General features: G+C 48.9%; 1 protein-coding gene across 1 annotated transcript in view; it reads left to right on the forward strand.

Moving 5' to 3' along the window:
• Nucleotides 1-13,423, forward strand: part of Gan (gigaxonin) — a 56,104-nt gene that overhangs the window by 21,362 nt on the left and 21,319 nt on the right. The window contains exons 2-5 of the mRNA XM_075977418.1: nt 3,152-3,266; nt 6,431-6,781; nt 12,518-12,735; nt 12,936-13,057. Coding sequence (XP_075833533.1) covers nt 3,152-3,266; nt 6,431-6,781; nt 12,518-12,735; nt 12,936-13,057 — 806 coding nt within the window. The remainder of the gene's footprint in view (nt 1-3,151; nt 3,267-6,430; nt 6,782-12,517; nt 12,736-12,935; nt 13,058-13,423) is intronic.

The raw sequence follows: 13,423 nt of genomic DNA on the forward strand, positions 1-13,423 counted from the left end.
AGGTCAGAGAAACAGCACAGGGATTTGAACAAGAAAGTTTGGGAGGGTTTTTTGTTGTTGTTTCGTCTTTAAGGTTTATTTACTTTTATTTTATATCGAAGTACCTATTTATATTTGAGTGCCTTGCTTTCATGTATGTATGTGAATAGTGTTTGTGTGCCTTGTACCCAAAGAGACCAGAAGAGGATATCGGTTCCCCTGAAGTAGAAATTAATAGATTAGATTGTTCAGAGCAGCCATGTGGGTGCTGGGAACTAAACCCAGTTCCTTTGCAAGAGCATTAAATGCTCTATTTTTGTTTTGTTTTGTTTGGGATTTTTTTATGTTTGTTTTTTGAGACAGGATTTCTCTGTGTATTCTTGGCTGTCCTTAAACTCACTCTATAGACCAGGCTAACCTTAAACTCAGAGGTAGGCATGCCCCTCTGGGCAGTGGTGGCACACATCTTTAATCCCAGCACTCAGGAGGCAGAGGCAGGCGGATCTCTGTGAATTTGAGGCCAGCCTGGTCTACAGTGCGAGTTCCAGGACTGGCTTTGTAGCTACTGAGAAACCCTGTCTCCAAAAGCAAAAACAAACAAAAGGCTTGCCCCACCTCTACCAGGTTCATAGTCTCTGGGCTTTACTCCTTTTTTGGGAGGGGTGGAATGGGTGAGCGGTGTGCCCCAGCACGTGTGGAGATTAGAGAAACAATTTGCAGAAGTCATTGCTGTGTCCACCAGATGTCAGACTCCTTTATTTGCTCCCTGGTCCTGAAAAAAGAAAATTTGTAACAGGAGATTGGGGTAGCCCTGGGTTGGCTAGTCGAAAAGGAAACTTTAAAATACAGGAGTAACAGATCTGAGCAGCAGCGACAACCCCTAGGCTGACCTTGCACAAGACATGCCTATGGCTCACCGCAAGGCAGGAAAGCCACACTGGTGCAACTGGGTGAAAATTGGTTTTCTAAGGTGCCTGAGAAAGCTGATCTAGAGAAGTGACTGAAGGTGGCGCCTGGATAGCCTGGCAGATCAGGGACCAGAGGCCAGGAAAGACCTGCACTGTGGGGACTCCCCACTGACACCCCAGAACCAGGAAGCACAGCTCTCTTGTCCTGCAATCTTGTTTCTACTTTTGTCTAGTTGATTTGTTTCCACCGGCTTCTTCTGAAAAGCTCACCATTACTCCAGGGGAAGAAGAAAAACGCTTTAAGAGACCCAGGCCCACTTTCACAGAGGGTGAATTGGAAACGGAGTGGCAATGTCACCAGCACAGTGACTCTGACAGATGTCAGTAGCCATGACATCCCAGGTGAAAGGTTGCTAGGAGACATGCTTGCACATGTGCATTTGGGAGGCTTGGTATTATCCATACCATCCTTTGTCTGAAGATTTGCCTGAGGCTTCATTTTTAGCACCAGGCGTACAGATAGACCCTATGGCACCACAAGTGGAGGCCCAGTTAGTCCTTAGCTCAGACTTAGAGTCAGTAAGTAGTCAGGGATTTCAATGCCAGAGAAAACAACGTGTTTAATGCCTGCTTTATGGGTACTTGGGAGTCATACTGTCCATCTTCCTGAAGATCTGCAGGGGCCTCGTGTAGCCGGCTGATCCAGGGGTTGCTCGTCACCGTCAACCTTTGCTTCCTTCCCTCTCCTGGGCTGTGTGGCAACACCACCAGCACAGTGACAGAATCACGTCTGTGTTGTGTGCGGTATCTTCTTTCTGGGTCGACTTCTGTGGTTGGCTGGAATATATTTCCCAACCACATTCTCAGAAAGGTTGGTAAGCTGTTTGGTGACTCTGTGTGCCTGAAAAATGCCTGTATTCTGTCCTGCAGTTTTGTTTTGAGACAAGGGTTTCACTGTGTAGCGTTTCCCTGGCTGTATGGAACTCGCTCTGTAGACCAGGCTGGCCTCGAACTCACAGAGATCCGCCTGCCTCTGCCTCCTGAGCGCTGGGATTAAAGGCGTGCGCCACCACCACCTGGCTTCTATCCTGGATTTTTAAAAAAATCTCTTTTGGGTTGTTTATTTTTTGTTGTTTTGTTGTTTTTTTTCTTTTGTTTTCTTGTTTGTATGTTTTCACACAAGGTCTCACTATGTTACCCAACTTAGAACTTACAAAGATACACCTGCCCCTGACTCTCAGCTGCTGGGATTTGAAGTTTGTGCTGCCACACCTGGATTTTCCTCATGTTTAGACAGTTTGTTGGTTGTCAAAACTCTTAGTTGGAAATGTTTTCCCGTCAGAATCTTGAATCTTTCTCCCTGGTATTACATCTTCCTATTTGTGAAGTAGGAAGCCACTCTGATCTTCACTCCTTCCTTTGTGGCCTGTCTTCCTTCTGAGAGCTTCTAGGACTCCATTCCTGTTTCCAGCATCCTTAGGCAGCATGCCGATACAGCTTGGTCTGTCTTTCTCTACTCATGAGTACTTACTAGGTATTATTTTATTTGTCTTGGAGATAGACCTATTCTTAAATGTTCAACCTTCTGGGTTAATCTTCTAATTTTCTTAACGTACCTCTCCTTTTTTTTTCTAACTTTTTCTGTCTTTTTTTTTTGAGATTTGATTACTTTTATGTATATATGTGATTTCCTGAATGTGTGTCTGTGTGTCACATGCATGCAGTACCCACCGAGACCAGAAGAGGGTTCACTCACGTGGGACTGGAGTTACAGATGGTTATGAGCCACCACGTGGATGCTGGGAATCAAACCTGGTGTTCTGGAAGGGCGGCCAGTGCTCCTAACCACAGAGCCACCACACCTTCTTCTTTTTTTTTTTTTTTAAATTAAAGACAAGGTCTCATTGTGTATCGCTGGCTTTCTGCTCTTGCAGAAGACCTCAGTTTCTGGCACCCACATCAGTTGTCTCGGAACTACCCATAACTCCAGGATGATCCGATGCCTCTGGCCGCCATGAGCGCCTGTACTCATGTGGGCACACACGCGCATAATTAAGAGCAAACCCCTGAACAGATTAAGTAACCTGCGCATACTCGAGCCAATGGTTTTTAGCTAAAGCTATGTATGTTGATCTGAAGCTAAACTCCATAAGTGGAGGTATTCTTGCTGCTCAGTCCATGTTATGGTATAGTGTTTAGTACATAAACATTTCGAGCTGTTTCTGTTGGTTCATAGGAATTTTACGTTGTTTTCCCTTTCTTAGGACAAAGTTAAACTATAATCCTCCCAAAGATGACGGCTCCACTTACAAGATTGAACTTGAAGGGATATCGGTAATGGTTATGAGAGAGATCCTGGATTACATCTTCAGTGGGCAGGTATGGTGGGACCCAGGGTCCAGGCCCAGCAGCGGCTTCCCAGCTTTCAGAGTGGTACTTGCACATCATCTTCTGCCATCGGGGGCATCTGTTGGCGTCTTCCTGGCGATGGCCCCAAATACGTGTTCTTCCAGACTCTGTCAGACCAGGCCCCAGTTTGTGCTCTTCTGAGTGCCACCCTCCAGGCTGAGATTCGAAGAACATGTGTACCCCTCACCGCTGACTCTTGCCACCACATCTTGAGTCTGATCTTGCACAACATCCACCCTGTCAGGACCTTCTCTGTCTGCATGGAAACGGGCTTCTCTGGGCACTGTGACTTATTCTGTAGAAACAGAGTTTCCTGTGGGTCATTGCCATGAAAGGCGCCTCCCAGTGAAAGCCACCCTTATGGTCTTCGCTGGTGGCTGCCTTTCACCCCACCCCTGCCCTGGCTCCCTGCGTTCCCTCTACTCTTTGTGCCACCTGGCTTCGGAGATGTGATAACACACAGGCAAGGAATGGTCAGCACCTAGATTGCTTTCTTCTTGCTTTCCCGACCCCGTCCTCTTTCTGTAACTTAAGGTCTAGCATAGACCTCTTTCAGCGCTTAGCAGGGCTACAGAGAAACCTCGGAGCTCACGGCTCTTCCAGTCCCAGCACCTGCAGCAGATGGCTCACAGCCATCTGGAACTCCAGGTCCAGATCTTCTGGCCTCCGTGTACAAACACACATACACCCCCCACCCACCCACCCACACAAATAAGTAAATAAAGACAAATTTAAAATAAGCACAATTTTAATCCCAGCACTCGGGAGACAGAGGCAGGCAGATCTCTGAGTTTGAGGCCAGCCTGGTCTACAGTGCGAGTTCCAGGACAGGAACCAAAGCTATAGAAGAAACCCTGTCTCCAAAACAAAGAAACAAAGATTCCATGGTATTTTGGCCAGGGTAGTGTGTCGTCCATTTCTGTGTGTGAAAGTGTGCTTCCCCATTTCTCAAGGTCTTTCTCACATCTTGCCCTCTCCATGAACCCTCCTCCGTCGCTGCTGTTTCCCCACTTCCCCTTTTCTGGGGGGGTCTGTTTTTCCCAGTAGTTTTCTAAGCATTCTGCATGTCTTTTCTAAATGTGTTTGTTCTGCCCACAGAGTCAGGGATTCTAGTCCCCGACTAGAAGCGTGTGGTATGATTCTGTAGCATTGGGGAAACAGTTCAGAGAAACTCTTCCTAAACAGAAGGCAGTGGATGCACATGTGTGTCAAGATGGAAATGAGTGAAGCTCAGATCCTGGAAGCGTCTGCCCGGCCAGGGCTGACTTGAGTTACGAGCACAGCAGGTGCTGGGCCACCGAGGGTGTGCTCTGTGCAGGCTGCAGGTTCCGGCTGCCGTCCCGGGCTGTCTGCAGGTTGGCTGCCAGCATTCATCCCAGTTTAAACCTTAGGATCCAGGTGGCAACTTAAGCTATGACAAACTTCTAAATTAGCTGTTTGGTTTAATTGAGATGTATTTAGTGTTCTTCATGGGTTTGTATCTGAGGTTATTCCCCGTCTTCTGGTTGAATTTAATATTCTTGGGGCTGGGGATGTGGCTGAGTGGTAGAGCTCTTGCCTGGAATGCATGAGGCCCTGGGTTCCATCCCAAGCAGTGCCAAAAAAAAAAAAAATTAGAAATGGGAGGAAGGCTGGAGAGATGTCTTGGTGGATAAAAGCTCTGCTGCCAAGCCTGATCACCATCACCTGGTTCATTCTGAAGGACCTACAAGGTAAAAAGAGAGCATGGGTTCCTGAAAGGTCTCTGGCCTCCGCGGGTGTCCTGGTTCGCATGCACCCACACAGAGATCTAAAGTACACGCGCACTGTCTTAGTCAGGGTTGCTATTGCCGTGATGAGCACCACGACTAAAGCAGCAGGGGAGGAAAGGGCTTATTCGCCTCACACTGCCACAGCCCAGTTCATCACTGAAGGAAGTCAGGGCAGGAACTGAAACAGGGCAGGGTCCTGGAGGCCGGAGGTGGTGCAGAGGCCATAGAGAGGTGCTGTTTGCTAGCTTCCTTTCTATGGCTCGCTCAGCCTGCTTTCTTACAGAATCCAGGGCCACCAGCCCAGGGGTAGCCCACTTCCCACATCAGTCACTAGTTAAGAAAAAGCCCTACAGGCTCGCCTGTAGCCTGATCCTATGGAAGCATTCCCTCATTTAGGCTCCCTCCTCTCTGATGACTCTGGCTTGTGTCAAGTTGACTTAAAACCAGCCAGCGCACGCACAAACAAACAAAACCAAAACAACAACAAAGATAAAAGAAGAATAAAAAATTAGTGATGTCCCCAGCTAGAATGTCCTCACTTAGAATATTACTTCCTGCAGTTGTGCTCAGTTTCTGAGGCAATTGGTAAGAACACGTTTTTAAATTATAGCACGAAAATGCATAGGATGTGGTTAAAGGTTTCTTGCTGGACCCTGAACTCTCTCTCTCATTCCTGAAGCAGCAAAGACTGGGGGAGCTCAGTTGTGGTACGGCATTTTATGGTTACATGGGGAAGCGTGAGACAGGGAGAAAGAAGCATCGGTCAGAACACTGGAGAAAACTAAAGGCTCAGAGGGAGGGTAACCAGTACAGTGGGGACTGATTGCAGATGGGAGTTTGAGGCCCACATGCTTCAGTGTTGAGTGCAGGCTGCCGAGGACATATAAAGCCCCCCACTTTGAGGCTTACACCCACTTGGCAGACAGAAACCTTGATGTATCTGGAGATAACTCCAATTTCCACTAATTTCCACTGTTCCTAAATGCTCAGCCAAGTTTTTGTGTGAGTTGCAACTCTGAGCTCCCTCAACAGGAGGAGGGTGGATCATGCTGGCACAGTAGGGGAAGGCCTGGACAGGTGAACAGGCTAAAAGTCAGACACTTCTGCTGTGAGAGAAGGCCCTTAGATGCCTCGAGGAGAAATGATGTAGTTGTTAAGAGCGCTTCCTACTCTTGCAGAGGACCCGAGTTCAATTCCTGGCATCTCACAATTGCCTATAACTCCAGCTCCAGTGGGATCTACACTCATCTGCACATATACATATTTAAAAATAAACCTTTAAAGATAAGAGAAAAAAATGGGAATTTCCCGTGAACTAGAACTAAGTTGGTGGTTTGGGTTTTATGTCTGCATTCAGATATAGTCCTTATGGTCCTCTTACAGATCAGGCTAAATGAAGATACAATCCAAGATGTTGTACAGGCAGCCGACCTGCTGCTGCTGACAGACCTGAAAACCTTGTGCTGTGAGTTTTTGGAGGGCTGCATTGCCGCGGAGAACTGCATCGGCATCCGCGACTTCGCGCTGCACTATTGCCTGCACCATGTGCATTACCTGGCCACGGAGTACCTGGAGACTCACTTCCGAGATGTCAGCAGCACAGAGGAGTTCCTGGAGCTGAGTCCACAGAAGCTTAAAGAAGTGATCTCTCTCGAGAAGCTCAATGTTGGCAATGAAAAATACGTGTTTGAGGCGGTGATTCGGTGGATAGCGCACGACACAGAGATGAGAAAGGTGCCTGCCACTCGGGACATGGCCGCGCGGTCCCTTTGCATGATGGGAGGGATGCATGTGAATGCAGAGTGTTCCCATAGGAACACTATCCAGCTCTTTGAGGGTCTCTCATTAACTTGAAACTCATCAGTTAGGATGGACTGGTTAGCCAGCAAGCCCCAGAGATCCTCCTCCTGCCTCTGCCTCCCCAGCCTTGGATCCAGCCATGGTGCACATCCCCGTGCCCAGCATTTTGACATGGGTCTGGAGATCAGGCTCAGGTCAACACACTTGGAGGGCGAGCCCTTTTGAATCAGCCCTTTGTTTATGGTAGTAGTTTTGTCTTCTCCATCTTAGAAGACTCAACCAAGCTGTGATGAAAGGATCTCTGGGAAACATCTTCCATCTATTGCTGAAGCTGTCAGTCTCTCAGGCCATCTGCAGGCATCTGGCTGCGATCCTTGGCTTTTCCCAGATGGCAAGGAAAAACACTCCATAGCTGGCAGTCCCAGGTCCTCAAGTGCCCCAGACCCAAAGGCTCACACTCTGAGCACTGAGAGCCAGGATCCTGTTTGTCCAGGCTATTCAGGTGGACTTACACTGGAGCCTGGAGATGCTCGGGTTGGAAGCTTACTGCTTTGGGCTTTGATTACCAGTGGTCCTGGCATTTGACAGCTTTATCATCTTAGGTTTCTAGCAGCAGTGGGCAGTGGTGTTCCTTCCTATAGCTGTTACAGCTTCTGAGGGCCTCAGGTGTTGACCCTCAGTTCCTACAGAGGCGAGCGTTCTGGTTCTCAGGCCTAGGGTCTCTGAGACCCTCAGAGTTTACATCTTAGCAGTTCTCTGGAAGTCTTCCAGTAACTTGGCTAATAGTTTCTCTTTTTTAGCTCTTTGCAGCCCTCGTTAGCTCCTGCACCCAATCCTGGTCGTGTTCTGGACCCTTCAGCTGTCTTACTGTTGCTGTCTCTGCATTGCTGTCCCCAGCTTATTCTCTTCCATTGCCTCCTCTCTGTGCCACAGTTCATCCTAGGCTAACAATTAAGATCAAAGGCAGGAATGAAGGGCCATGCACGGAAGGGCCCTTTGTGTGTGTGCAGAGGGTAATAACATGATGACTGTATTTGTGCTACTCAAGGTAGTCCTTCATACCAATGAAGGACTGTCCCCACTAACCTCAGGCTGCCCACCAGGAAGTGCTCCCCCTCTGGCCTGAGTGAAAATGGCTGCTGGCAGTTAGTGAGGCTTGATGGACAAGGGTCCAGTGCAGGCTGTCAGAATGCTGTGGCCAAGACAGAGATTGCTGGAGGCAGACTTGTGCTTCAGCAGCAGGCAGCTGTGCAGGCCATGCAGCGCCCTCTGTTCAGCAGCCGGCAGCTGAGGCGGCCATGCAGCGCCCTCAGTTCAGCAGCCGGCAGCTGTGCTGGCCATGCAGCGCCCTCAGTTTAGCAGCCGGCAGCTGAGGCGGCCATGCAGCGCCCTCAGTTCAGCAGGCAGCTGTGCTGGCCATGCAGCAGCGCCCTCAGTTCAGCAGCAGGCAGCTGAGGCGGCCATGCAGCGCCCACAGTTCAGCAGCAGGCAGCTGAGGCGGCCATGCAGCGCCCACAGTTCAGCAGCAGGCAGCTGAGGCGGCCATGCAGCGCCCTCAGTTCAGCAGCAGGCAGCTGAGGCGGCCATGCAGCGCCCTCAGTTCAGCAGCAGGCAGCTGAGGCGGCCATGCAGCGCCCTCAGTTCAGCAGCAGGCAGCTGAGGCGGCCATGCAGCGCCCTCAGTTCAGCAGCAGGCAGCTGAGGCGGCCATGCAGCACCCTCAGTTCAGCAGGCAGCTGAGGCGGCCATGCAGCGCCCTCAGTTCAGCAGCTATGATGCCTCCCAAAGGCATCTGTAGAATATTTAAAGCAGGGCATGAAGAAGGCCTAACTGGCTGCTTAGCTGATGGTTTCTACTCCGGGCAGCTAGGGTGTCAGGTAAGAGACTAACTTGTCAACTAGAGTCAGAGGGCCCTGAGCTGATTAGGAGGAAAAATAAAAATAAAGGGATGCTTATCTGGGTATGGGCGGATACTTTAATTCCAGCCCTTTGGAGACAGAGATGGACATTATCTCTGAGTTCAAAGCCAGTCTGGTCTCCATGTGAGTTCAGGCCAAACAAGGCTACATAGTGAAACCCTGTCTCAGAAAACAAAACATGAGCAGTGAAGTGCTTTCACATTATTTAACCTAATATCCCCGAGGAGACTCGGGTCCTCACATTTGCTCCCAGAGACAGCATGAGAGGGAGGCCCATGTACTTCACAATACGCTGGGCACCTCTAAAGCCATACTCTCCGTCATACATTGCTTTTAATGGTGAAATGTAGTCTAAGCTGGAGTTTCCTGAGCTGCAGCGGAACCTTTGCTGTGGGAAGTGTCAGGCCACCCTCTCACGAGGCACTGCACCGGCAGGGAGGAGTGGAGCATGGAGTCTGGCAAAGAGCTCTTCTGAGGCTTTCCCTGGAGTGACCGACACCATGCAGGGAGTGTGTGGCACTCTGGGAAGATGGCTGCCAGCTCAAACCCGTCACCCTGAGTTCATTCCCTGGAACCTGTGTTACAAAAGCAAGACCAGTGCCAGATGGTGGTGGCACACGCCTTTAATCTCAGCACTACGGGGTGGGGCGGGGGGAACAGAGGCAGGTAAATGGTAAATGTCTGAGTTCAAAGCCAGCCTGATCTACAGAGTGAGTTCCAGGATGGCCAGGACAACACAGAGAAACACTATCCTGAAAAACTTAGATAGATAGATAGATAGATAGATAGATAGATAGATAGATAGATAGATAGGCAGACAGGCAGATAGATAGATAGACAGATGAGAGCTACATAGATGATAGGTAGGTAGGTAGATAGACAGATGAGAGCTACATAGATGATAGGTAGGTAGATAGATAGACAGATGAGAGCTACATAGATGACAGGTAGGTAGATAGATAGACAGATGAGAGCTACATAGATGATAGGTAGGCAGATAGATGGATAGCAGGAGGCAGCAGTGCACATCTATAACCCCAGCGCCCCTCCAGTGAGATGGGAGGTACCGACAGGAGACTCACCTGTAACCTCGTATACCAGCCAGCCTGGAGTACACAGCACAGCAGAAACAAGAGAGACCCCTTAAGCAAGGTAAAAGGGAGAACTAACAACTGAACGTGGTCCTCTGATCTCTGCACATACTCCATGGCGTGAGTGCACCACATTCATATATTCTCTCTCTCTCTCTCTCTCTCTCTCTCTCTCTCTCTCTCTCTCTCTCTCTCTCTCACACACACACACACACAAAAAAAAAAAACTCAATTTAAATTGTAGTCCTCTACATATATATGACAGTTGTGTACCTTGGTCTACTTGTGGGACCCTGAAAATGGATGCAGGGACTGTCCCTAGTGCTTTGGCTGGCTCCTGGGACCCTACTCCTCATACTGGATTGCCTTGCCCAGCCTAAATACAAGGGGAGGTGCTTGGTCTGACGACAACTTGATATGCCATGCTTGGTTGATACACATGGGAGGCCAGCCCCTTTCTGAACAGAAACAGGAAGAGAGGGAAGAGGGGAAACTTTGGTTGGGATGTAAAAAGAAAAAGAAAGAAATTGTAATTAGTTAAACAGGGAGGCTGGATACCACATACCTTTAATCCCAGCACACAGGAGGCAGAAGCAGGTGAATCTCTGTATTGTAGGTCATCCTGGTCAACATAACAAGCTTTGGGACAACCAGAGCTATGTGAGATTCTGTTTGAAAAGTAATATACAAGCAAATATCAACAAAAACAGAATGGAGAAGTTGGGGGAGGGTCCTAGAGAGCATCAGCCTGTGGGTCCCCATTGGGATCCAACGGGGGGATCTGGCTTGTTTTCAATTCTCTCCAGTTGCTTGTTTCAAAATAAGAATGTATTGAGCTGGTTTCAGAGAGTAGACCTTGGGGTGCATCACTACACTGTTCATTGTTCTTGGCAATGACTGACTCAGTTCTGAGTGATTATCTTGTAGTTTTTAAATTTTGTAAGCCTGTGAGGGTGTACAACCACGCTTGTACACTACTTGTACGCAAGTAGGCACCTAGCGTTCTGCTCCATGGTAGGTACTTGAGGAAGGGAGGTACTCACAGAAGCCACTAGGAGGCACTAGTCCTCCTTGACTTGTGTTGGGTCATCCTCTTGCTCAGGGTGCTCACTGTGCTCAGGGTGACCTGGGAGCAGGGCAGTTCTCTGAGCTTTGATTAATCTGGCCTCTCAGAGCATGGGAAAGTATGTTTTAAGTTACTCAATAGTGTCCCCTTAACCACAGAGGTGGTCCTGGATCAAGTCTATGGCCATAATCACCCGGAGCATGCCCAAGAGTCAGAGACCCAAAATTACCCGAAGCTGTCAGGTAGTTTTGAACCATGATCATTGCATGAATTATTATACAATTCTGGGTTTTTTTTTACCTTTGGCTTTGCTGATTTTCTTACAATATTAATGTTTACTGTACAGTACTCATTATAACCATTCTGGTGTTTCCGTGAGTGGCTTAGTCACCGTCCATCCAGACAGTGAGATGAAGCAGTGTGGCCGCTTTCATGAACCCACTGGCGTTGGACACTTCAGTGTGTGGAAACTTTTTGGAACTTTGCAATACAAATACAATTTTTTTTTTGTATTAAACCTTTATTCCCAGAGACTGTGGGCAGCAAGAAAAATCAAAAAGGAGAGGAGAACAAAGTGGCACACACTGTAATCCCAGGACTTGGAGTCTTGAGGCAGGGGGATGGTGGGCTTGCATAGCAAGACACTGTCTCAAAAGAAAGAAAAGGGGTGGGGGTGGCCAGAGAAGTGGCTGAGCGGTTAGGAGGGAGTGCTGCTCTCGCAGAGGACGCGCATCTATCAGGCGGCTCACAACCACCTGTAACTCCAGCTCCAGTGACTCTGGTGGCTCTGTTCTGTAGACACCTATACAACATAGATAATTAAAAATAAAATAATAAAGCTTTATTTAAAAGGGGGAGTTGGAGAAATGGCTCAGCAATTATGAACACTTGCTGCTTTTGCAGAGGAGGACCCAACTTGAGTTCCCAGCAGCCACATTGGACAACTCACAGCAGCCAGTAACTCTAACTCCAGAGAGCTGGATGTCATCTTCTAGCCCACAGGAACACAGACATGAATAAAAATAAACTCTTCAGCACTGAAGAGCTGGCTCAGTGGTGAAGAGCACTTGTGTTTTTTTTGTTTTTTTTTGTTTTTTTAAGATTTTATTTTTTATTATGTATACAGTATTCTGTCTGCATGTCTGCCTGCAGGCCAGAAGAGGGCACCAGATCTCACTACAGAGTGTTGTGAGCCACCATGCGGTTGCTGGGAATTGAACTCAGGACCTTTGGAAGAGCAGGCAGTGCTCTTAACCACTGAGCCATCTCTCCAGCCCCGAGCACTTGTGTTTGCAAAGCTCCCAGGTTCGATTCCCAGTCCCCCATGGAGGCTCACCACCTCTGTGAGCACCAGCCTGTATGTGGTGCACAGACATACATGCAGGCAAAACACTCATACATGTAAAATAATAAAAATTAAATTAAATCTTTTTTTTTTTTAAGAAGAGGAAAAGAGCGGGCTGGTGTGCATATTCAGGCACTGTGAGGAGTGCTGTGTCTGCCAGTTGACTGTTAGGGCCGCCATCTGCTGAGTCAGGAGGTGTGTTTCGGATACCCGTGTCATCCCTCTCCTGTCGCTCCTCCTCCCTCTGCAGGTCCACATGAAGGATGTCATGTCAGCACTGTGGGTCTCAGGGCTGGACTCCAGCTACCTGCGGGAGCAGATGCTGAATGAGCCCTTGGTACGGGAAATCGTCAAAGAGTGCAGCAACATCCCGCTCAGCCAGCCGCAGCAGGGGGAGGCCATGCTGGCCAGCTTCAAGCCGAGGGGCTACTCAGAGTGCATAGTGACCATTGGAGGGGAGGAAAGAGTGTGAGTGTGGCAGGGGCCTTGGGAGAGGGGTGTGGGGGGAGGGGGAGTTACAACACACAAGAAATGCAAGGTAATATTCCGGGCCAAAATGTGACAGCAATTGGCTTTCTGAGATGGTTAACCGTGTGTCGACCTCTGACACTGACCGTGGGGTTCGACTGTGAACAGAAATGTAAGACATCAATTGTGTATTTCCTTAGTTCACGGAAAACCACGGCCGCCATGCGATGTATGTGCCCTCTCTACGACCCTAATCGGCAGCTGTGGATCGAACTGGCCCCTCTGAGCATGCCCAGAATTAACCATGGCGTTCTCTCAGCAGGTACGCTCCGCTTAGCTCTAGCAGAGCCCTGACCAAGGAGTATGTCGTTTCCGGCCTATGCAGACGCGCAGGCGCAATTTTTCCTGGTGTGGTGCCACACACCTTTAATCGCAGAACTTGGGAGACAGAGGCAGGAGGATCTCTGAGTCCGAGACCAGCCAGGTCTACCTAACAAATTTAGGTTAGTAGGGATATGTAGTTGTATACTGTCTCCAAAAAAAAAAAAGATAGGGAGTGTGGCCCTACAGTAGTGTGGCCAGGCTCTGGGCTCCATCACCACCTGGTGTGGTGACATGAGTTCCAGGGAGCAAACTCAGGTTATCAGCCTTTGCAGCAAGCTCTTTTTCCTGCTAAGCATTTCATCTG

The sequence above is a fragment of the Microtus pennsylvanicus genome, chromosome 6 (genome assembly GCF_037038515.1).
Source record: "Microtus pennsylvanicus isolate mMicPen1 chromosome 6, mMicPen1.hap1, whole genome shotgun sequence".
In the NCBI taxonomy this organism is placed as follows: domain Eukaryota; kingdom Metazoa; phylum Chordata; class Mammalia; order Rodentia; family Cricetidae; genus Microtus; species Microtus pennsylvanicus.